Here is a 22,705-nt window from a genome sequence, read left to right on the forward strand (position 1 = left end):
ACTAACAATTTGTAGTGTATATAAAACAAAAGCCTGTTTTAAAACTTCTGCCTTGGGAAGAGGAAAACAACATGTGACACAGGAAAATCAAAGCATTCATTGCAATGCTGGGGAATGTACATACACTATCATGACAAGTGCACTTTCATGCCTTTGATATAATGGGCAAATATTCACATAACAATTACATTTTGGACTGAAGGAAATTTAAGGGATTTTGATCAAGATTATCTTACTCAGACACCGCAAATTCCGATTTTTCTAATAACTGGATTAAAACTTAATGGAAAGTTTTTGTCTGTGTAATTTTTTTGCACCTAAAATGACTGTTGGTGTTGCACTTCTGTAGAAATTCCAGAACATTAGATTTACTTTACTACATCCTTCTCTTGATGAATGAGAAATGCAAAGTGTATTTCTAGCTTCTCTTTTAGGTAGACATAAGGTTTTGTTTGAAGTAAGTCTTATCTACTAATAGGTGAACTTAGACAAACGAAAATATATTTTGTGGTTTAGGTTGTGACATTAAACTGTTGGCCTCCCTAGCATGGTAAATCTTAAAGAAATAAGACTGTGACCATTTCATAACGAGGGAGGGTGCCCACTAAGCCAGATGGCTTACCCGTATTCAGATAAATCAGTCATCAGTTTTTTTCGAAGCAGCATGACACATAGCAGCTTAGATGATGCATACTCTGCTTTCCAATTAGTCTTTCCAAAACTAACAGAACCAGGATTTGAATGTTCATTAGCCCTGTGTGAGCTGCTCAGGCATCAAGTTTTAAAGGCTGGGACTGCAGTTATTTCAGTGAGAAATGAGAATCAAATTGTTGTGAGAGTTGCCTGCACAGTGTTTAATAATGGCATCAAAATAACAACAAGGGTAGGGGAAAAATAATTAACTAATTTATTCGGATTCAGACACAGCTTTTATGGTCATTGGTTTCCTGCTGTTCTCAAACAGCTCTGTGGTCCTTAATTTCCAACAGCTGTTATACAAACTCATATCTCATGACAAGGCCTATCCTTGTCTTTCTTTTGCAGAGTTAAAGATTGTGAGTGAATGTCTGTTAGATATCTAATGCTCTTAATTGATAATTTTGTGTGCTAAAACCCCCAGGCAATAAAACTCAAAACAAAGGCTGCTGCCATTTGTACCTTAGTTTACTTGCTGTGTGATTATGGATTACAAAGAATTTTAGAAAAGATTATTTGGACTTCTGGGAAAAGGCTAGTCATTAAACAAGTTTGTTTCTCTTACATGCCAATGTCCGTGTTAAAAATCTTTTCATTCAAATCCTCTGTTCAGTGTCAGTCTGTGGAAAGATGTTGTCGATAGGTAACTCCAGCAGTAATGGAGAGGAAGAATCTGTCCTCCTCCCATTCCTAAGGCAACTCTCACTGGCTGTTTCTGTGGTCCTGAAACCTTAACCCTCATCTGATACATTTGCACCAGAAAAGGACATGTGAAAATGTGATACCACTTCTAGACTGTTACCTGGATGCGGATGAAGAAGTGAATGCCTTAAAGCAGAGCTCTCTGCTGTGCTGGTGTGATTACTTCATTTTTTTTTTTTTCCCTCCCAGATATTTTTTGCAATAAGATTGTACCAGTTGTCTTGCTAAGAACTTTTCTTTTCTGTAGCCTAAGGGAATAAAAACCCTGGCAACAAAGTTTACTGTGCTGTAGTAGAGATTTTGTATGTGATATATATTTCCAAATCTAAAGGTAGAAGGAAAAAAGTAAAAGAAAAACCAATTCTCGGTACAAGAAAGACATGGATGTCCTGGAATGAGTCCAACAAAGGGTCACTAAGATGATTAAGGGATTGGAGCATCTGACATTCAAAGAAGGGCTAAGAGAGCTGGGGTTGTTTAACCTTGAGAAGAGAAAAGTCAGGGGGATGTTGTCAGTGCATATAAATAGCTGATGGGAGGGGGGTGAAGAAGACAGAGCCAGACTCTTCTCAGTGGTATCTAGTGAAACAAGAGGCAATGATCACATATTGAAATACACGAAATTCCACTGGAACATAAGAAAAAACTTTATTACTGTGAGGATGGTGAAACACTGGCACAGGTTGCTCAGCGACTGTGATGTCCCATCCCTGGAAATAATCAAAATCTGTCTGGACATGGTTGCAGGCAACCTGCTCTGGCTGACCCTCCTCTGAGGGGTGGGTTGGACTAGGTGACCTCCAGAGGCACTTTCCAACATCAGCTGCTCTGTGATTCCAAGCCAAAACCCTTACAAACCATGTCTTAACAGTCTGTTTATAATGGTTAAAATGCAAGAATTTACGCAGCATTCCTCGTAGTTGAGAAAGGGGTCTGGACTGGGACCTTGGCTGCTAGAGAACTGGAATATTTCTAGAAGATTGTACGATCTGTGTTTATGCTATAATGTTCACATGTAGAATCATAAATATATTTGCAGCTTTATGATACGAGTTTCTAAAGTTGTTATCTAAAGTTTAACTATCAACTTAATCTGAACACGTGCAAAAAGTGTATTTCTCTTCCTTTTATGCCTGGCTCAAAAACCACTATGCTCATTCATGTGAAATAAGTAAATAGTTGCTTGCATTTATATGTAGCTAAAGAATAATGCTACCAACCATTTCTGAAAATTGACATGCAGTCATAGGTTTGTATCACACGAGTATTAATTCTCTTGAAGCTAACATTCCTTTACAGATAGACTCAGAGTGAAAACCATATGAAAAATGTTGAAGTCTGCAAGTGAATACACTGGGAAGTGATTTATCTCAGCAGGGAGGGAGCTAATCTTTTTCCAGTTTTTGTCCGGAAATTGATGGGTTTGTTTCATAGATAAGGCTCTGGCACCAAAGGCAAACTGAAATGAGGCGCTGCAAAAGGCTTATGGGTGGGGACAGTATTAGTCAGTATTAGCTCAGGAGCAAATTTTGTCATCAGTTATAAATATCTTACTTGATGAAGTTAAGTGATATGAATAATTTTATATGACATTTCAAAAGTACCCCTTTACAGCTGTTCTGTCAGTCTGATATTAAAAATATGAGCAAATACAGAATTGCAAATGACTCTGAAATTAGGCTTATCAGATTTATGAGTTTTGAGGTGTGCCTTTGCCAGAGGTGGGAGCTGAGATAGAGAATATGGCTGAGCATCACACAACCTAGAACATCTTGAAGTAGAATGTATCCCAGAAATATTACAAACTTTATGCTTTAACAAGTCAGTCTCAGTCTTAGATGTTAATATAGAGCTCTTGGAAGCACTAAGCCAAATTCACCATTGGTATAATTTAGTTTACTCAAATCACTCCTTTTTATAAAGAAATGGCATAAGATTGGAGGAGAAACCAAATGAGCTTCTTTTCCTTATAAAGATTTTGCATCAGCATTTCTTTTTGCTGAAATGAATTCACTTTAGTTTTGCCTCCCCAGAATGAACAGGGTTGCTTCCTCATGTCACTCATCTCTTTTCTGTCCCTATGAGGCAGCTTGTTTTGATATAACCGTTTCTTTTGTGAATAATTAGTTATGCTATAGGAGTTCTTACTTTAGGATACTAATAATGAGACAAAAGCCCATGAAATACAATGCTACTACTTCATCATAAACTTTGGTGCAAAGATTTTTTCTCTGTATTTGTCCATCGACCTCAGGCTAGGGTTTTGATCTGAGTAGAATTTATTGTTCTTATTGCACATGTTCTCAAAGCAAATGTAGTGGCTAAATTTGATTCTTAGATGGATACGTATTTGTTATGTAGTGACTTCATGTGGACTTAAAATCAATTTTCTTTAAATAGAAAAAGTTGCCTTTTCTAATTGAAATGTATTGGCTAATTACTGACATTGTTGTGAAAAGGAAAAGATTGAAGCAGTGATTTAACATGTAGTTTGTCTGCATAAAAGAGATGTTACTCTTTCCCAGCATAAAAATATTAATCTTTTTCAGCAATGTGCAGTAAGCATTTTGTAAAAGTACTTTTAATGCTGAGTAATGTTTGTTGGCTTTATTTTGAGCATCTCTGTTACTATAAGTATGCACTTTTAAAATCATGTTTTAGTTTTTCATGCATTAGTAATATTGAATTGCTTGTAGACATTAATTGAATGGCATGGTTACAATATAGATCCACTTGATCTTCTGCTGGCACAATTTGGTACAAGTCCCTGAGCATTAGGATAGTAACGACAACCTATGTTGGCTGACATGTAGCAGTCTCCCAGTTACTCAATTTTTATATTCTATCTTTAGATGTTATGAAAATCAGCATTTACGATGTGATCATAATGCGGATTGTCCTGTTAAATTCTAAACATGACCTTTGAGATTTCAGGTTTTTTTCTTATTATCAGTGAAGCCAGATTTAAAATCTCAAAAGAGGGAAAAAAGGAAATTGGGAACCAACCAAGAAGAAAAAGCCCTGATCTGTTTGAAATATTTCATTTAAATGATTTGATATGTTATTTTGATTGTGCTATTTTCTTATTTTATCATTTTAAACATATGGTAAATTTCTAAAAGAAAAGTGTCTTCAAACCAAAGAACTGAAATTTCATTTAGAAAATAGCAGAATATTCGACAACTTAAATTTTTTTTTTTCTAGCATTTCAGGTCCTGAAATGCACTGAACAGTGAATTTCCTCTGAATGGTTTCACTTTAGGCAACTTTGAGCTCCAATTATGTGACCTATGGTTATAAACCCTCAGTCACACTATTAGCTTCATTTACTTCAATGGGATTACTTGGGCAAAGGACACAGTTTGTGTCAGTTTGTGGACCAGTTGTCTGAAATCCACCAGTATCAAGGGAAATATCACTATGACTAAGGACTTACTATTAGAAGAGTGAGGATTTTAGCTCTGAATCTTTTGAATATAGCTAAGGCAAAAAGTATTTTCAGCCTCATTTTTTTCTTAGCTACATCTGCTGCTACCAGGCATTGTGTTTAAAAAAGGAATATTTATGAGGCAATAATTCTCATGAAACACCTTGATTTTCAGCTAGATGGTTGCACAAGCGAGGAGCTGCAGTTTCTAAATTCAGGGATCTGTGTTTCTCCTGGGGAGCTGCAGTGGGTTAGCCTCAGCTAAGGGCCAAATGCCCATCCAGCTGCTCACCCACTCCCCTCCTTAGAGGGGCAGGGGGAGAAAATAGGATGAGAAAGCTCATGGGTTGAGATAAAGTCAGAGAAATTGCATAGCTATTACTGTTGTGGGTAAAACAGTCCTGGCTTGGGGAAAATTAATTTAGTTTATTGCCAGTGAACATAGATTCAGGTAGTGAGAAACAAAGACAAACAGTAAACCAACATCTTTCCCTCTTCCAGGCTCAACTTCACTCCTTTGCTCTGGAGTCCTTCACCCACCCCTGGAGCAGTGCAGTGAGGGACAGGGAGGGCACAGTCCATAACAGATCCTCTCAGCCTCTCCTTCCATCTGATGCTTTTCCTCTTCTCCAGTGTGGGTCCTTCCATGAGCTGCAGTCCTCCAGGAAAAAAACCTGCTCTGGTGTGAGGTCTCCCCAGGCCACAGTTCAGATCTTTGCTCCAGTGTGGGCTCTTCCAGGGGTTGCAGGGGAGTCTCTGCTCCAGCACCTGGAGTGCCTCCTGCCCTCCTTCTCCTCTTGCCTTGATGCTCACTGCTGTTCCTCACTCTTTTTTTTCCTCCCTTCCTTGCTTGTCCAGCATCTTTGCTCTTTCTTAAATATGTTATCACAGATGTGCCACATGTGGCTGATGGGCTCAGCTATGTCCTGTGGTTAGTCTGCTGGAGCCAGCTAGAATCAGCTGTGTCCTGCACAGGGCAGCCTCAGCCTCCTCCCACTCCTTCCTGTATGCCCTCTGCTACCAAAACCTTGACACTCACACCCAATGCATGAGCTTGTCTGTCTGCAACCCTGACAATAGGGCTTTTAAAAATAAATCAGGGGATATACCTTTGCTATATGCCATAAAAGATAGCATAGTCTAATACTGTTGCGGAGTTAACAAATCTTTGAACTTGACAGTGTATAAAAGCCCTTCCATTATCTAGTAACATACATTATTTATTTATTTATTTATTCATTCATTCTGAGAGTGTGTGTATATATATATATGTATAAACAATTTGGTCCCTATAAAAGAATAGCTTTTATTATTAACTATTAAACATGCTTTTTGAGAGCAGAAGATCAATTATGAATCATCATTATCCCTTCCATGATCCCATTCTCCAATTTTGAGATTTACACTTCTGTTCTCACTTAAAGTGATCACTAAAACATTTATACTATGATATGTCTTACATATTTGCATAGTCTATGTAATGTGATTTGGAGCATATGCAGTACAGAATGAAGCTGAATTATTGAAGATAGATAAAAGATTAATCAAGATGAATCAGTTCAACAAAGCTCTTATGTATTTAAAATTAAGGAAAAACATAACTGCACTGGGAAAGGGTAAACAATAGTACTAAAACTTCAAGCAGAATGATAGGAATTAAGGGCCAGAGGACACTGATAAAAGAGAAGACTAAGAAAGTTTTAAAATTAAACTGTGACTCTATTTCAAAAATGCAGGAAAAAAAAAGATTTCCCTTTTTTTCTTCCAAAGAGATATCCAAATTTCTCACTTGATCTTTGAAGTTTATAAATATTAATCTAAAAATAGGCTGACCTTGCAAACCTTCAATTTTCAGAAAGCATACCTTAAGTGAGAGGAATAAACCCTGGGATCTGGCTAGCATACAAATATACCATTGCTAGAGTTATTTCTGACTACTGCATGTAGCATGCAGATCTATATTTGTGCAGACATTTCTACTATGTGCAATTCTTCTTCTGAATAAGGAAGGACTTATGCACGCATTTAATTAATTTGATAAATTGATAGTATACTTAATGGCATCTTCATTTCCTTAATGTAAGTTTTGTGGTGTTGCAGTATAACCTAAATTTAGTCATTGTTAGATACTCAGCACAAACATATATCTATCAGTGAATATACTTCCCTCTTTCAATGGATATACTGCTTCTTTCTCTCTCTCCCAATACATATGGGTATATATTTATTAAAAAATTTTCAAATATATAAAATAAAATAAATTTAAATGGTTTATGATACAGCAGATTGTGAGAATGCAAGAGAATGACTGTGAGTTATTTTAAAACCTGTATGCAGGTAACGTTTGGAAGGGCAACAAAGAGAAACTTCAGATGATTATGAGAAGGACTTTGTAGCTGAGCTGCGTTCACAACAGCTTGGTCTCCCAGAGAGTGAGGAATTCATCATGAGGTTCACTTGAAAACAGTCTAAACAAAATTACCTGGATTCTGCTGTAAGGAGTAATCGTGATGTGACTAAAAGGTGCATCAGTCTCAGGAATAACACTTTTCCCTTCTAACTTGCAGGAATATTCTTCCCGTTGTACTTTTTTATGCCAGGATGTCTGTGTGCACATGTGTGGAGGGGGCTTGACTACAGTTCTTGTTTAATACATTAGTTTACCAAGCCAGTAGAAATGGTTCACACAAATAAAAGCCATTCTATTTTGAATCAGCTCCTTTGTAGAACAAACATGTTGCTATTAATTAGTACTCCCTCATCTTATCTTCTTGCCTCTGCAGCTATTTTAAGTTACATCTTGATAGGGAGCTTTTTTTTTTCAGCTGCAAACAAGTCTGTTGTTATTCATTGCAGTATAAACAATTCCAGATACGTTAGAAATTATCTCTCAATTTAATTTTTTACTTTGAGTAAAGTCTATGAAAACTTGTAATTTAAGAAATATCAATGGCAATAAAAAGAAAGAAATATCTAAATGAAAATTTGCTTTTTAGCTCTGAAATGGGGCCACACAAAAATTACTTTGCAACCCCATCTCCTACAGTGTTTCTGAAGGGAGATAAAAGTTAAGGATTAGTATCCAGAAAACGTTCTGAACAAAGGCTATTACATTTTCTTTTTCTCTGCAGTTCAAAAAGGCAAGAGTAACTCGGTTCAGTTTGAGGTTATATATCTTACAAAAATGATGCCATGACTACAATATCCTCTGATATCATCATAAGTGGATGTACAACGTGACATAGCACATACTGTGTTTTTCAAGGAACAAGTCTAATTCTCAAAAGCAAAAAGAAACCTAAAATAGCATTAAACCAATAATACAGTCTAATTGCTCAGAGACAGTTTGTGTGACCAGATTATAGTATGCCACTTCTTTTTAGATCAGTCTTTTCTGAGTAAACAGACATCCTTCAGCATCTGAGTATTTCCTTGTGGCGGTGTGCTAAGAAAAACATGAGAGGAGATCTATCCGACATCACTCTTTCCGCTAGCTGTTCCTCGTGATTTATTTGAAGTCCCAAGGATTGCTTATCTGACGAGATAGAGCAGCAGAGCCTCCGCGCCTGCCCGGTTACTCCATGCGGCGGGTCTATTGTTCTGTCACAGCTCCTGAGAGATTGTCGTGAATTCACCTTGGTTGGTGACCTTATTGGAGGTGATTTTGCAAATACTGTTTTATTTCAGTAGTGATCAAATAACTTTTTGCAAGTTGACTTTTTTCTTAACACATTCGAAGTGAAAACCAGACGATTATGACTCCAAGTAAAGATTGGTCCAGAGGGGGGTTTGTATTTCTACATTGTTTTTTCATTCTCTAAGACCTTGTGCTGTCTTCTGCGTCTCTGAAGACAGAGATTGCTCTACCTGCAAAAAGAGGGAGTCAGTGGCTGCTCTTCAGAAGAAAAGCGTAACTACATAAATGTGCCTTTACAGTCTTATGGAAGCATGGCCAAGATTGATTATAAAGCATACTTTCTTTGGCAGTATAATACAAACCTGTATGTCATCGTTGTCACAAGGTTCCAAGGTGTTCATCTGAATATATGTCTCCAATTTAGAATCCCTTCAGACAATGTCAGCTCTATATAAGAATACTACTTTCCTTCATTATGTTCTGAAAATCTGAGCATTTTTTTCTTAATTAGTGTTTGAAATTGTCAAGAAGTAGTTAAGAGACAATAACATAAAAAGAGAACTCATTAAAAATTGTCATTTTTTAATTAGAAAGTGAGTTGAAAATAGATACTGTTCAATATTCAGTATAGTGAAGATAAGAGCGTGAATGCATTTCACAGAATAGCACAATATAATGCAGCTATATCCTGAAGGGGCGTGGAGCATCTGGGCACATTCCCCAGGCATTTTACAGCAAGTTTGAGCTAGATGCTTGGCACAGACGTGGCTGATGCAGTGTAGCAGTCCTCCTCATCTGGGAGGTAAAGCAGAAAGAGTAGAAATACATTTGGGTAAATTTCCTGGGTCTGCTCATGCTGTATTAGGCAAGAAGAAAGAGGAACATAGGTGGTTGGCTACAGAGCTGAAGTGAGTTGAATAGAATGTGCAAAAGCAGAAAGAGAGTATATATTTTCAAAACAGAAAATAAAGTAAAAATTTAAACACTTTGATATTATGGAAAACAGTAACTTTTCATTTAGTTCAAAATTAATTGTAGATTTTTTTATTTTCAGTTTATGAGTTTTCTGAGATTTTGACTCCCTGACAAAATTTATAAAGGGAAAATGTCAAAAACTAACAGTTGATGGGACAGAAAAGGAGTTTTTTGTTTGTCTCAAGTGAAGGGTAATAGTAGTAGGAGGGAGGAAGCTTGAAAATGCATCAACTTTCTGCTGTAATGGAGCAGCAGAAGCAGAAACTATAAAACTGTGTTGACAGCCAGGCCTTTCCATTACTGACCTCTCCTTAGTTTTTAATGGTAGGTGATATGTTGTCTTCTAAGTTAACTCATCTGCTCTTTCTTGGCTTTGTGATGGTATTTCACCAGAGAATGACCACAAGGATCACTCTGTTCCCCACCAATGAAGTGGGGAAATGAACAGATCTTTTCCATTACAAATTAGATGTACTGGATTGTATCTGTGTCAAGCACAAAGCAAAAGATTTGACTAAAGGAACTTAGGAGATAGAAAAAAAATATTAGCGCATCACTTATTCTATAGCTTTGCCAATGTATGCTTTCCTTTTTAAAATATTAAAATTTCAACAGTTTATCCAGTCTAATTTCAGTGCCTCACATAATGAAACTTTAAAGTACTCTTGTTTTTTTACTGATAGAACTGATTGAAGACAGCAGCAATACTTTTTACCATTCTGTCTGTGATCATGTATTTAACTCACAGACTTCCTACTTACAAATATTTTTACTGCTTTTGGTAATTTAATTATAACTTGATTAAAAATGGATAACATCAATACCAAAATATTTTCATTAAAAAAAACCCCATCATCTTACTATTAAAATTTTAATTAAAATGAAGTAGTACCATTTTGTTTATGCATAATTTTTAATCAACATTACTGTGTGTAGAAAAATTTATGTTGACAACATCTGAGTCTTCATTTAGATAGAGGAAAAGATTGGTAGATGGAAATTTGGTGGTGATAACACCTAATATGGTTTGATTATTTTTGAAGGAGGTGGACATTGCCTTTCTATTTTTAATTGAGCATATGTCCAAAAGTCTTTATCCATCTAATGTCACTTTCTAGTACTATTTGAGATTAGAAACTGGCACTATGCCAAAAATACAATGCAGAAATACAGGCTGCATATCTTCATAGGAAAAAAAAAATCATGTATCTAACTGGCTAAAAATTTAATATATGTATAAAGTCAGTCCTTTGTTAAAAGACCAGCCCTGCATGTGAGAGAGTTTAGAGGAATGTACTTCCAAATCAAAATAAAATGAAAGGGAAACAACAGGTCTGGGAATATACAATCAAGACAATGGAAAATGATAATTTAATCCAAAGGATATAAAAGTAACTGAATATATCTGAGTAGAATTTGTGTGTGTGTGCGGAGGGGGTGTGTGTGTGTATGTGTACCTTTATTTACTTAGATATAAAGATACATATGCAGAAATATCTAATTATACCATTTGTATATAAGTGAGAATAAATTCAGAAGGGGAAAAACAAAATAAACTGGAGGGCTACAGTAACAGAAGTGGCAACCATCTTCAGGTTTAAAACAGCGTGGGAATCCTGGGTTGATTTTAGGAACACGCATTCAGCTCCATTTTTTACATCTAGTACTGCAAGTATGACAGTCAAATATAATTCAGTAGTACCTGTATTTTCCCAGATCTTTTGTTTGCACCTACAGTTAACACAACTGAGTATACTAGATTCATACTGGGGATTCAGGCACAGTGATACAACAATGTGGGTGGTTGGCTTGTTTCCTCCAGGCATCATCAGGTTTGCGTTAGATATCCAGCTCCTGAATCCTGAGCAGAAGCAGGACCTTTAGATCAGGGTCCATTTTTGATACTATTTCCATGTCTGTCAAAGAAATGGGTATCTAAACCCAGACTTAAAGTTAGGTGTGTCTCGTCACTGGGCATTTGTAGCTATGAAGTCTGTTGTGGAATTAGATATACACATATCAGCCTTTTCTTACACAAAACCTAGAAAGGAGGAGGAGCACTGAGCTAGTTCACTGTCTTGAAAGCTAAGATATACGGACTTAAGTCCTTGCTCTAAAACAGGCAATGAACTGGACCACTGGCGTGGTGAGAGAGCTCTTTGCCTACTACCCAGAGGAATGGAGGACAGCAACAGCCTGCTGCCTGTGCTGTAAGAGGCGACAGTCAGGTTTCTTCAGGCAAGATGGGCAAAACGAGCTGTGCATTGCCCTAAAAGCTAAGACATTAAGCAGCTTAGTGTTGTCAGAGCTGGCATGGTTGTACATGTGCCTGGCAGCAAAGCTGTACTGTTAGCGATTTAGGAGCCTCAGGAGCCTGGACACCTACAGGAGTAGGCAGCAGGTCAGAGCAAGTGTTTGAAGATGTAAATTTTGATCAAAGAGTTTAAAGTGTTCATAGGAGGCAAAGCTGTATAATATGTCTAAGCCTTGTCTTTTTCACTTGTCCTCAATTTATGAACTCATGCTCTCTAAAACCATCTGCTGAACTCCAAGGCAATAACACCAGACCCCAGCAAAGGTTTTTATGATGTCCTCCAGGAGGAACCAAAAGGTCTGTCCCTCAGTCACTTATGCTGCTGGAGCTTCATGAGGTTTCTCTAGCTCATGCTTCACAATGTCTCTATGATGTAGGAAAGTTGACAAGGTCATTGCACAGAATTTCAGATAGACAAATTGAGGCACATGGGGTTAAATTTCAAGGTAAACTGATAACAGCTTGGCCAAAGAACTCATGTGTTGCCTGCTTAATTCTTTTCTTTGACCATGCTCTTTGGGAGATGCAAAGAATTATAGTTATCAATTAACAGATTAGTAAAAAGTACAAGGAAGTTGAAAGAGTATAAAAAAACCCCATGTGATGACTTTACTGTCTTAATGAGTGAAATTTTCAGTAAAGCATTAAGGTCCACATAGGATTTTTTTAACCAACACAGGAAGAAGTCAATCTTTAATGAGCTGACAGCACCGATTAGATCTGAGGCTAGTTGTAACATAACTGTTTTTTACAAATCATTGTGTGTTAAGGTCAGTACAGGTGGCTGTATTATTAAATTGGTGAAAAGGATGGGAGGATCATGAAGACAAATATTCAAGGAAAAAAAATTATTTTTGAAATGTTGTAGAAGAAAACTAAGGGATAGGGAAAAATTTCTAGTCAGTCTTTTTCCAGTTTAAAGAATTCAAGATGCTCTGTAAGCATTCACATATCACTGCACTGAATTATGTAGATGTAATACAAACAAACTGAAATGTAGTCTAGGGTGGCTCTTTTTTCAGATACCCATACTCAGAAAAAATGAAAATATGGCTGACCCTTCCCTTCAGCTTTACAGAACAGAGAGTAAGTGTAGATGGTTAAATACACCTGAGGCAAGAAAATAAGGAAAACTAAGCTGAGAATGATTATGCATTTAACTCTGAGACAAGCTGTATACTCCAGAACGAAATTCTAAACCATTTAAAGATGATGTGTCAATTTGTACTTCTGCCAGGACAGAAATTTCCCGTAGGAAGCTATTTTCTGAACACAAACAGGCATTCAGATTTTATTTCAATTTAGTGGTGGTCAAAAACCAGAACAGCTCAAACAGGAGTTTTTGCAGTCCATCTAACCATCCAGGCAGAGCTCTCTTAAAAGCAGGGCTCTGGTTTTGTTTTGTTTTCCTCCCCAGAGGCATACTACTTCTTTTTTTCTCATTCTGCATCCCCAGCTGTTGGTTATCAAATCTGTGTTGGAGAATTTAATGAATAAAAGTCTGTGGGGATTAACTTGATAAGAAGTTCATGTATATCGAACACTAAAATGCTGTTGTAATGCAATGGCTCAAAATCTTATCAGTAGTAACATATTAATAGTGGCACATTTTTTGGAAGGCTTTACTGGAAAGGATGTAACAGGCTGGGCACACTGAAGGGAACTTGACCCCGGCCCCTGCTTCTAATGTGATAATTTCCTTTTTAGCTTGATAGCAGTTTTCTAGTTCCATACCTTACTGAGCAGTCCAATTAAAAAAAAAAAAAAAAAAAAAAAGCAGAGGTATAAGAGGTTGAAGGGACTTGGAAATATAAGGCACATTATCAGCATTTTCTTGGGGCATGAGGTCAACAGTAATAGTTTAACTGGTGTAGCAACTGCCCATTTTAAAGAAGTGACTCACGCTTGAATGATAAAAATACTCAAGAGTTAACTGCTGTTCCATGTGGCTCTGACTTAAACAAAGGGTGTCATTCAAGGGCCATAGGATTGCCAGGCAGGGAGGGCCACATCCCACATGGTTCTGACCCCGCTCTGACTCAGGATAATGCTGCAGAGAAGTCTGCTTATGTTTCTCAACCTGGGATGCTGGTTATCTGCTAAGGAAAAAGCAATATATCAGCAAACGTGATAATGTTATTGCTAACATATTTTGTCTTTCTCAGGCATCAGTTTCCTGGATATGATGCTGATCTTGAGAAACACAGGAGACTCGTAGAATGAGGTGGAAAGACTTAGGTTATACTTAGTTACTTGTAATTTCATCAGTTCAGTTACTAAAGCGAAGTCCACTGAAAGGGAGGAATAATTAATCAAAATCAGAAAGAGTAATGATAAAAATATTTTTTACAATTATTTTGGTGCTGTACTTTTTTGGGCTGATGCAAAGAATTTTGGAGCCAGAAACTTTCTCTTTGAAAACTTTCACGTGAGCTTTGGGTTCAGACCAGGGACTGCAGACCAAGTATTTGCTCAGGGTGCTTGACCTAGGCCTTCTGCTGTATAGAATGGTGTTGCTGGTTAACTACAGGCACTGGACCTTCAACTGGCCATATCTATGCCACTGTCTTCCTAGAGGACACAGTCCTAGAGGAATCGAAAGGAAAACTGCCACCGATGCCTGTGGGCATTAGAGTAGATCCTTTGTCCTTGTCTGTCACTGCATTCACAAGGAGCCAAACCTGAGCTTTTCTCTTTTCTCTTCTCTTCAGTGAAAGACAAGAACTGAGGTTAGTGACTGCCTCAGAGTCATATGGTCATTATTTCAACTAATGACCAGTCAATAACCCTTACAAAAAAATAGGACTAAGAGGGATATCAAGTTTAGGTTAAAGGTAATGTTTAGTATCAGAGCTGAGAACTGAAGATATCTGGAGATAAACAGGCATGTAATTTAAGAGTGAGAATGACAGCAACCCAGAAAATTGTAATCCTGCTTGCAATTACAATTTTAATCACTGCTACATTTTCTCATGTGGCTTGATTTTGCCTTACATTTTCTGGACTAATTTTATATTCCCCAATTTTTTTTTTTGCAATTGGTTTATGTAAAATGAACAACTGCTCCCCAAATATTAACACTAAATTATTATCACATCATTTTAATAGTTCCATGTATGTCAGTCAAGCTGCCCACCTGAATGGATGGAAAGTGTTTTAGTGTTGATATTGATTGCTATAGGACTGTGATAAATTTTTGTGGCTTGTTGTCTTTAAGTCTAAATTAAACATAAAGTTTATTGATTCTATTTTTACTATAAAATTGACAATTTCCTCCATCTTTTCAGAATATATGGAGTGTTTGCAGTACAAGAAGGAATTCAGTGGAGCTTTTAATTTACATATGTCAGCACAGAAGCTTTGTAAGCCTTCTGAAGTCTTAGAGAATTAATGGGCATTCACACCATCAAGTGGTGACACTTGTTTATCATCTTCACCAGGTCCCAGAAGTATTATGTCTTGGGTCTCAAATTCTAGTGGCACACGGAAGCTACTGATGGATTAGCTGGTTATCGAAAGTGGCTTTGCATGGTCTAGAAAGCTAATGAAGGTAGCAGTGATATTTTAAATCCTGAATTTAAAAGAAAATCAACTCTATATAAAAATTCCTTTGTAAGTGGTTAAGTTATAAGACATCAGAAAAACACATAGAATTTGCACTTGTTCATCTTCTGAACAAGTGTAAACAACAGAATACTGACTGGAATATAAGCAGTATATTAGCTAAAATAGATTAAGGACCTAAATAATTAAATTAATATAATATTTAAGGCAATGTTTATAGCAAAATATTTGTGCAAGATTGTCATTTAATGTTTGTGCCTATGCATCGTATGAAAGTGGAACTGAAGTATTTTAAAACTTCTGTAAACGTTGAATTCTCTACTAAGGAAAATAGTTGAAACTCATTATGGCATGCAGTGGTAGTGTCTACTGAGTGGTGTTTTTGTTACTGTTCTACACAGCTAGTTTTGAGAGCTTGCTGTAATCCTGATTAAGCAAAGAAGCTCCAAATCAGATTATACATCTGGTAGCAATTAGATGGAACAGTTACCATCTGGGGACATAGTATTTCCAATGGAAAAAGAAAAAACTCCACATTCTGTGGTATAATTGAGCTACAGTTAGATGAAATCCTCCTGTCTCTTCATAAACTGTATTCACACACATTTATAATCATTGCATTGCCCCTTTTCCAACATGTTGAAATGAAGAATACCTCATGGATGAAGAAACTCCTTCAGACTGTGATGTTTTATTGAGTGTTCTGAAAGAAACTGTGGAACTATTTACATTGTGATATCTGAATAGAGAAAATATGGGAGAATCTTTAACACAGAGGGTTATCTTGATCAAATGATTGAACAAAAGCAAGGATTAATGCCAGGAGATGGTTAATAAATAGTCTCAGAATGTGAGTGGTAGAAGCTCCATTTTAACATATTTAAAATTTATATCACTAAAGAATTTAGTTTGGAGGACAACCCTACACTGATAAGAAGATAGATTAGATGGCTTATGTTCCCCACCCACATTTTTATTTTGTGTGGTTCTGTGAGTCTCTTGAGCAATCTAAGTAAACAGATAATTATATAAATTAAATATTTAAAAGGTAAATAGAGTTAAAAAATAATATAACAGGACTTGCTGAATGAGATGTTAGACACTGCTCTGAACAATGGCTACGTGAGGTGAACCTAGTCTGGTGATTAACATTAGCTGAGATTAAGCAAATGGATTATGACTTTTTTTTTTTTTTCTAGCTGAGCACACTTGGAATAAGACTAAGGATGTTCATTTCATATGGCACAGACAATCACATGTACAATTTATAAATCTTTGAGAACAAGCTAACTACTCATTTACATAGGACGTGACTGTGGGTGAGTATGATGAAATTATATGCAATACTTACCAGCTATATGGCATTAGACATATTCTTATATGTTTAGAAGAAAGTGTTCCACTTAGTGTGTCTTTATAAAATCTAGCAGCTTTGTGCATAAACTTTGAATGAGTGGTTTTGTTTATGAGAATGCAGGCAAAGGGATTCAATTCTGAATTCTATTTGTTTATCTTGCAGAATAAAATTTTTAACATTGTAATTGCCAAATATCTTAATAGACATTCTGTATCATGTAATATCAGCTATCTCTTAATTTTAGAACAAAATAATTTAAGTATGAAAATCGATACTATGTTTAACATGAAATGAAGCTATTACAGTGTGATCACCTGAAATTTGCAACAGTAATTTCTACAATATGTTGATTATTCATTTGTTGAAATGTTTGCTGTTTGTAAGATGCAATTATAAGGTGACTGAAAGATGCATAAGAGATTTCCACAATTAAAATTAATACTAGAAAGTATTCATACATGGCGTGCTATGCAACCATCAGTTCTTTCATATGTGGTGTGCTATACAACTACCGGTTCTTCGCCAAAACTATCTGTTTTGTCATTCATGTTATGTTTTGCTAAGGAAAACTTTTTCTTAGTTACTTTTGTGAGTTCAAATTATTTCATGTTTATAACGAAAATTGTCTTTTTTCTTTATATGTATATTCCCTCTTTGTTTGTTTTGGATTTTGCTACTTCCACATTATCGAGACTCTGTCTAGTAATTATCTTTATGTAAAATGTATTGTATTTCTCTTCCAAATGTTGATGCTTACACAACTGAATGTTTTACACAAGTACAAATATTCAGAACAACTTCTTAGAGGCTAATGCAAAAGTGATTATTATCTGTGGTCTCATGAGAAAATCCATGTATTTTATCTCTTGTAAGAGTGAATAATCATACAGTTAGATGAAATTCCACTCCATTTTCATAAAGGGTGAGAAGTTGTAGTACAGAGTAGCTGAGGTGCTATATCTGTTCATTTCTGTCTGTGGCTATTAAAGATGATGACATAAGTTTTCTCACCTTCCCCAGAGATCCTGGACTGGACTCTTTGTTAGTGAGCTCAAGTCTTCTTGGCCAGTTAAATGGGGTAACATGACATTCAGTTCACTCAAGAACTTTACTACTGTCATTGCTGCTTTCATTGGAGTAGAACATTTGCTCTGCAAAGAGAGTAGGAAAGTTTGTGTTGCACCTAGCAATAAAAATGTCCTTATGGATATCCCCTAGGAATATCAGTATAAACAGAATGGCACATGAAGCATAAAATGGCTAGTTCAAATTGTGTCCCTAGTTTTAACTCACCTGTCAACCTCTCAGTTTAGAAGTGTAATGAAAATTTAGGCAGCTAATGAATAGATGTGTCAAAAAAGATGGGCAACTATAGCTCTCAGTGATTTCAGTTAAAGTGAAGCTCCTCCCAACTAAGTTGAAATGGACCTTTATCACAGAAAGTAAAACATTTCACTAGCCCTCATGGACTGGGTTGTATAAATTGCTGCAGCCAGGCTTGACAATTTCTTCCTGCATATTCATTAATGAAATAGTTACAGGTTGGAGGGTTTTTTACATTTTAAATGTTTTAAAATTTGTTTTTGTTTTAAATGGAATTGTGATTACCTAAATTGATCTTTGTGTACATCATTCTGGTACAGAATGTACCTAACAGACCTGTTTGGTTATTTTTCAGTTTTAGCACTTCAAATGAGTACAATTTACAGCATAAATAATGTATTAAAAGGAGACATTTCCTCCTGTGCTCTGATCATTGTTCAAAATAATGAACATTTTAAAAGTTATTAACTCTTAGTGAAGGCAAAACACCCAAGCTGAAAAAAGTGTATTATTGGACAAGCTGTAAGAATACTGCAAGATAAAACCTTGTCAAATCTGACTTTGTTTGAACCTTGACTGTCTTGAAAAATAACATTTTCTTATCAGTTTCAGAACTGATGTATGTAGTACTAAAATAGTCAAAATATCATTTTCCGTAGCTTCATTAAAAATATATGCAGTAGCCAGAAGAGATTGTTCCATTAGTCAATATGGCAGCTACACCAAGGTGACATTGTCAAAGAATTTAATTTATATTATTTTGATAGCAAACATATTCCCTGAGACTGCTATACAGATTTTCAGTAAAACTCTACTAAAACTGCTTCCTTGAGGCTGATTAGTTGACTAGCCATTTCTACCCTATGTTCCAGTCAAATCAAGCCAATCATTAAGATAAAGTGATTTTATTCATTTAAAGGGTTGTCATTACAGTGTCTGTATGTAGATTAGATTCAAATGGAAAGATTGTAATGAGAGTGCACTGTTTTCAAGCATGAAGACTATCAATATAGTTGTCAGAAATAATCTGTTGTTTAAAAGAGCTGTATTTAAATGTTCCAATTTAAAGGCTACTTCTACTGAAGAATACCTGAAATTTTGGTGTCATTATAAAGGATTTAAAGACTTTTCACTTACTAAAAAAAAGTCTTATCTGATCAGTAGTTTTTTCCCTCAGTATAAATGCAAATACTGTAATGGTTTATGTATCATGAGACATAAAACATAATAGAAAAGCAAATGATCTGTTAATTTATGATGCAACTTAACTCGAAAACATGTTTTGGGCCTTATTCTGGTATAGTTTACTATACTGTGTAGTAAATCAGGAGCCTTTTTTCTGACTCCAGTGGATTTGCCCTGGTATAAAACTAGCATATGAGATCAGAATGAGTTGTATTGTCTTTCAGTTTTGTTATTTTGGACTGAATATGGCTCATGCCTAGGCACAAATTTCTCCCTCCTTATAAGGAGTTTGCTAATATCTTAAATATGAAATGTTGTCATTAGCTTCATCCTCAAGAAAGAAAACATCTAATTGTCATTCTGACTGACAAAGTATCTTCTTCAAAGGAAAAGTCTCTTTTATCAAAATTATAAGAGATTTGAAATTACATTGGAGAGTTTTGGGAATTGCAAGTAGAGCTATGTTAACTTAATCCAACAGTACTGGAGTCTTTGTGGAATTTAGAGATAACAGCTTGGATCCATTTAAATCCAATGATTTTTGGCACAACTCACTGCTCTTGGTTTGTTATAAATTCTCTTTCTGCACCTTTCAAAATGAAGACTGTATTATTACTAGTCATAAGAAAAGTTTTATATCCATCTCCTCTTTCTTCCAGATTGCTGTCAAAATGAGTGAAACACCTTCAACTAGTTACTCGGTAAATCAGCCAAACTCCTCCGAGAGCGAACAGAGTTTATCCACACACCATTTCAATGTTACTGAACCTGTTGTGGCAAAACGGATCTGTTTCTATAAAAGCGGAGATCCTCAGTTTAATGGGATCAAAATGGTCATTAATAATCGGTCTTACAAAACATTTGATGCCTTGCTGGATAGTTTATCCAAACGGGTCCCATTGCCTTTTGGAGTAAGGAATATTAGTACACCAAAAGGAAGACACAGCATCACCAGTTTGGAGGATCTTGAAGACGGAAAATCTTATATTTGCTCCCATCAAAGGAAAATTAAACCCATCAACCTGGAACAGGCTAGCAAAAAGCCGCTGCCCTGGCAGATGAGTAGGCCTGTCAGCAGTCGTCGTCGAGCTGTGAAATTAACAAGGGAGAATGAAGATGGATTTGGCCATCAAGAAAGCAAAATAACAACTCCCAAAAAGATGTTTGTTTTCAAAAATGGGGATGTAAGACTCAGGCGTACCATAGTTCTGGGAAAGAAAAATACACAAACCTTTGAGGCCTTTCTGGATTATGTGAGTGAGGTAATGCAATATCCAGTTGTGAATCTATATACAACTGATGGCAGAAAGGTGAGAATAAAGATAAGTACTGACAGTTTTGATTTTATCAATTATAAGTTTGGGACACTGACCTGATGTAAGAACTGATGTGCTGAATTTCAGCTGTTTCTTTTCTATGCCTTTTCCCCTTCAGAAAGGCTACTAGCTTGGAGGAAATATTCTGGAATCTTATATTTTAAAACATCATGAAAAAAAATTTTTCTTTTTCTTACTCAGGCCTCTTTCGGGTATGCTCTTAATTCTATGTTTTTGCCCCTTTTGCACAGAAACTTCCTTTAGTCTTAATGCTGTTTATCTGTGATTTTTAATGTTTTAAAAATATGATAAGTAGCATCTAATAGCCACAGATATTTTATCATTACACAAATTCAGAGTGGTTTGACATTAATGACTTGGAACTATGACACCTGATTGTCTGTTATAGTTTTCAAACCATGGGCCAGGTTCTGTACCTCTAAACCCAGATGATGGAGCACTAATAATCCTGATTTTCATCTCACATGCTCTATAATATAATTTTATCTCACTTTGCATTTTATCTGTGTGTTGTTTAGCCACGGAAAAGCACTTGTAATTATACCTAACAAGTATCTAGAAAGAGAACTCCATGCAAAGCTCCAAGAGTTCAAGGGAAAGCCATTTGGTGAAATTCTGTATTAGGCTGGGAAACTGTCCATATCACATATAAGTCAGTGAAGTGCAGTTTGTGAGCCTTATCTTGCAATATATTTTGGAACATAAATTCAAAACTGTTAGTCAAGGTTCTGAGTACCTTGATCTGGTCAGATCTGCTTTAAGCAGAGGGTTAGACTACATGACCTCCAGAGGTCTTTTCCAACATATATTGCTCTGTGATTCTGTCCTATTCCTCTGTGGCAGTACAGGTCAAGTACTTGCAGTGTATTCTGAATTTCCGCTTTCTTTCTCCAAATATGTGTTCATATGTATTCCTACCTCCAAATGCATATTCTTATTTCATGACTATGAACAGTCACTGTGCAATGATGAAACAAAATTACATATGCAAACACTTAAATTATAAGAAAATTTTGATCTGGATCCAAGTTGCTTCTTCAAGTCTTTTTCTAATATATTTATATAACAAGACATACCCTCACAGAGATAGGAATTGCCTTATAGGAATTGAAAAATTAATTCCATGCTGTGATACATATTTAATAGCCTGCTGCAAACTAATGTAGAGACTAAGAAGTGAAGATATTAAAGTATGAAAAGGATAAATCTCTTACATTATTTTTTGTGGTTACTAAGGCAGAGAATTTAATATTACTTTTTTTTTTTTTCCAGGTTCCTAATCTTCAGGCCTTGATATTGTGCTCTGGAGCTGTAGTCGCAGCAGGGAGAGAGCCTTTTAAACCAAGCAATTATGATTCTCTTGGGTATTCACAGCCCGCTAAATTGCTTGGAATTGCAAATCGTGTGTACCCAAAAGCGAATGCCAAGTCAGAGAGTGAAAATAGTAAGTTCTTTGAATTAATTTTTATTTTATTGATTGGTTTCCCTCTCTCAGCATAAGACATAAACCATGACAATCTTGCTAGGGTCAAGGTTATTCAAAAAGGCCAGTTGAAACTGTTTATATCTGCTTTTACTCCTCTATAGGCATGAGAAAGATCAAAGTGTTAATGTTCTTTTTAAAATGTAAGTTTCTACTAAATACTTAGCTAGTATGCATATTTTCTTTCAAACAGACTTATTTAGAACATGGACGCAAATCTATAAGTATATTTTATTTTAATGCACTTGATTGTGTTTGTTATCAGTTTTTTGGTGTCACAGTTACTAATGGTAGTGGTAAAAAAGAAATCACAGGCTGGCTACTTCAGGCTCTTAACTGACTGAAATTCTTGAGCAAAACTTTTGTGCCGTTTTCAGAACTTACCTTAGCAGATGGAGGTTTCACTTGTCATTGTCATGACTTTCACTTTTTCCCATGTCCCATGCTCCACATAAGCAGGAAAAACGTTATAGCACCTATCCACTCACAAATTCATCATGTTTTTGAAGCTGCTTTTATCTAAACAGTGTCATTCTTTCCTATATCCTCATGGCTGTGATATATGTTTCTTTGGATAAGTTTGGGAAAAGATACACAAATATGTACTTTCCCTTTGATTACTCATGGAGTTGTGCCACTGACAGTCAGTAAAGAGTGTGAAGTGGCCAGTGGATGATCAAGAACATGAAGAGCTGTTGGAGAGAA

At 36.0% G+C, this 22,705-nt stretch overlaps 1 protein-coding gene across 1 annotated transcript in view; it reads left to right on the plus strand.

The window, feature by feature from the left end:
- Window positions 1-16,526: 16,526 nt before the first annotated feature.
- RP1 (RP1 axonemal microtubule associated) overlaps window positions 16,527-22,705 on the plus strand; it is a 179,564-nt gene continuing 173,385 nt past the window's right edge. Inside the window, exons 1-3 of the mRNA XM_074881345.1 lie at window positions 16,527-16,634; window positions 19,840-20,490; window positions 21,790-21,961. Coding sequence (XP_074737446.1) covers window positions 19,852-20,490; window positions 21,790-21,961 — 811 coding nt within the window. The 5' untranslated portion in view covers window positions 16,527-16,634; window positions 19,840-19,851. The remainder of the gene's footprint in view (window positions 16,635-19,839; window positions 20,491-21,789; window positions 21,962-22,705) is intronic.

Source organism: Strix uralensis, chromosome 1, assembly GCF_047716275.1.
Source record: "Strix uralensis isolate ZFMK-TIS-50842 chromosome 1, bStrUra1, whole genome shotgun sequence".
NCBI classification, from domain to species: Eukaryota; Metazoa; Chordata; class Aves; order Strigiformes; family Strigidae; genus Strix; species Strix uralensis.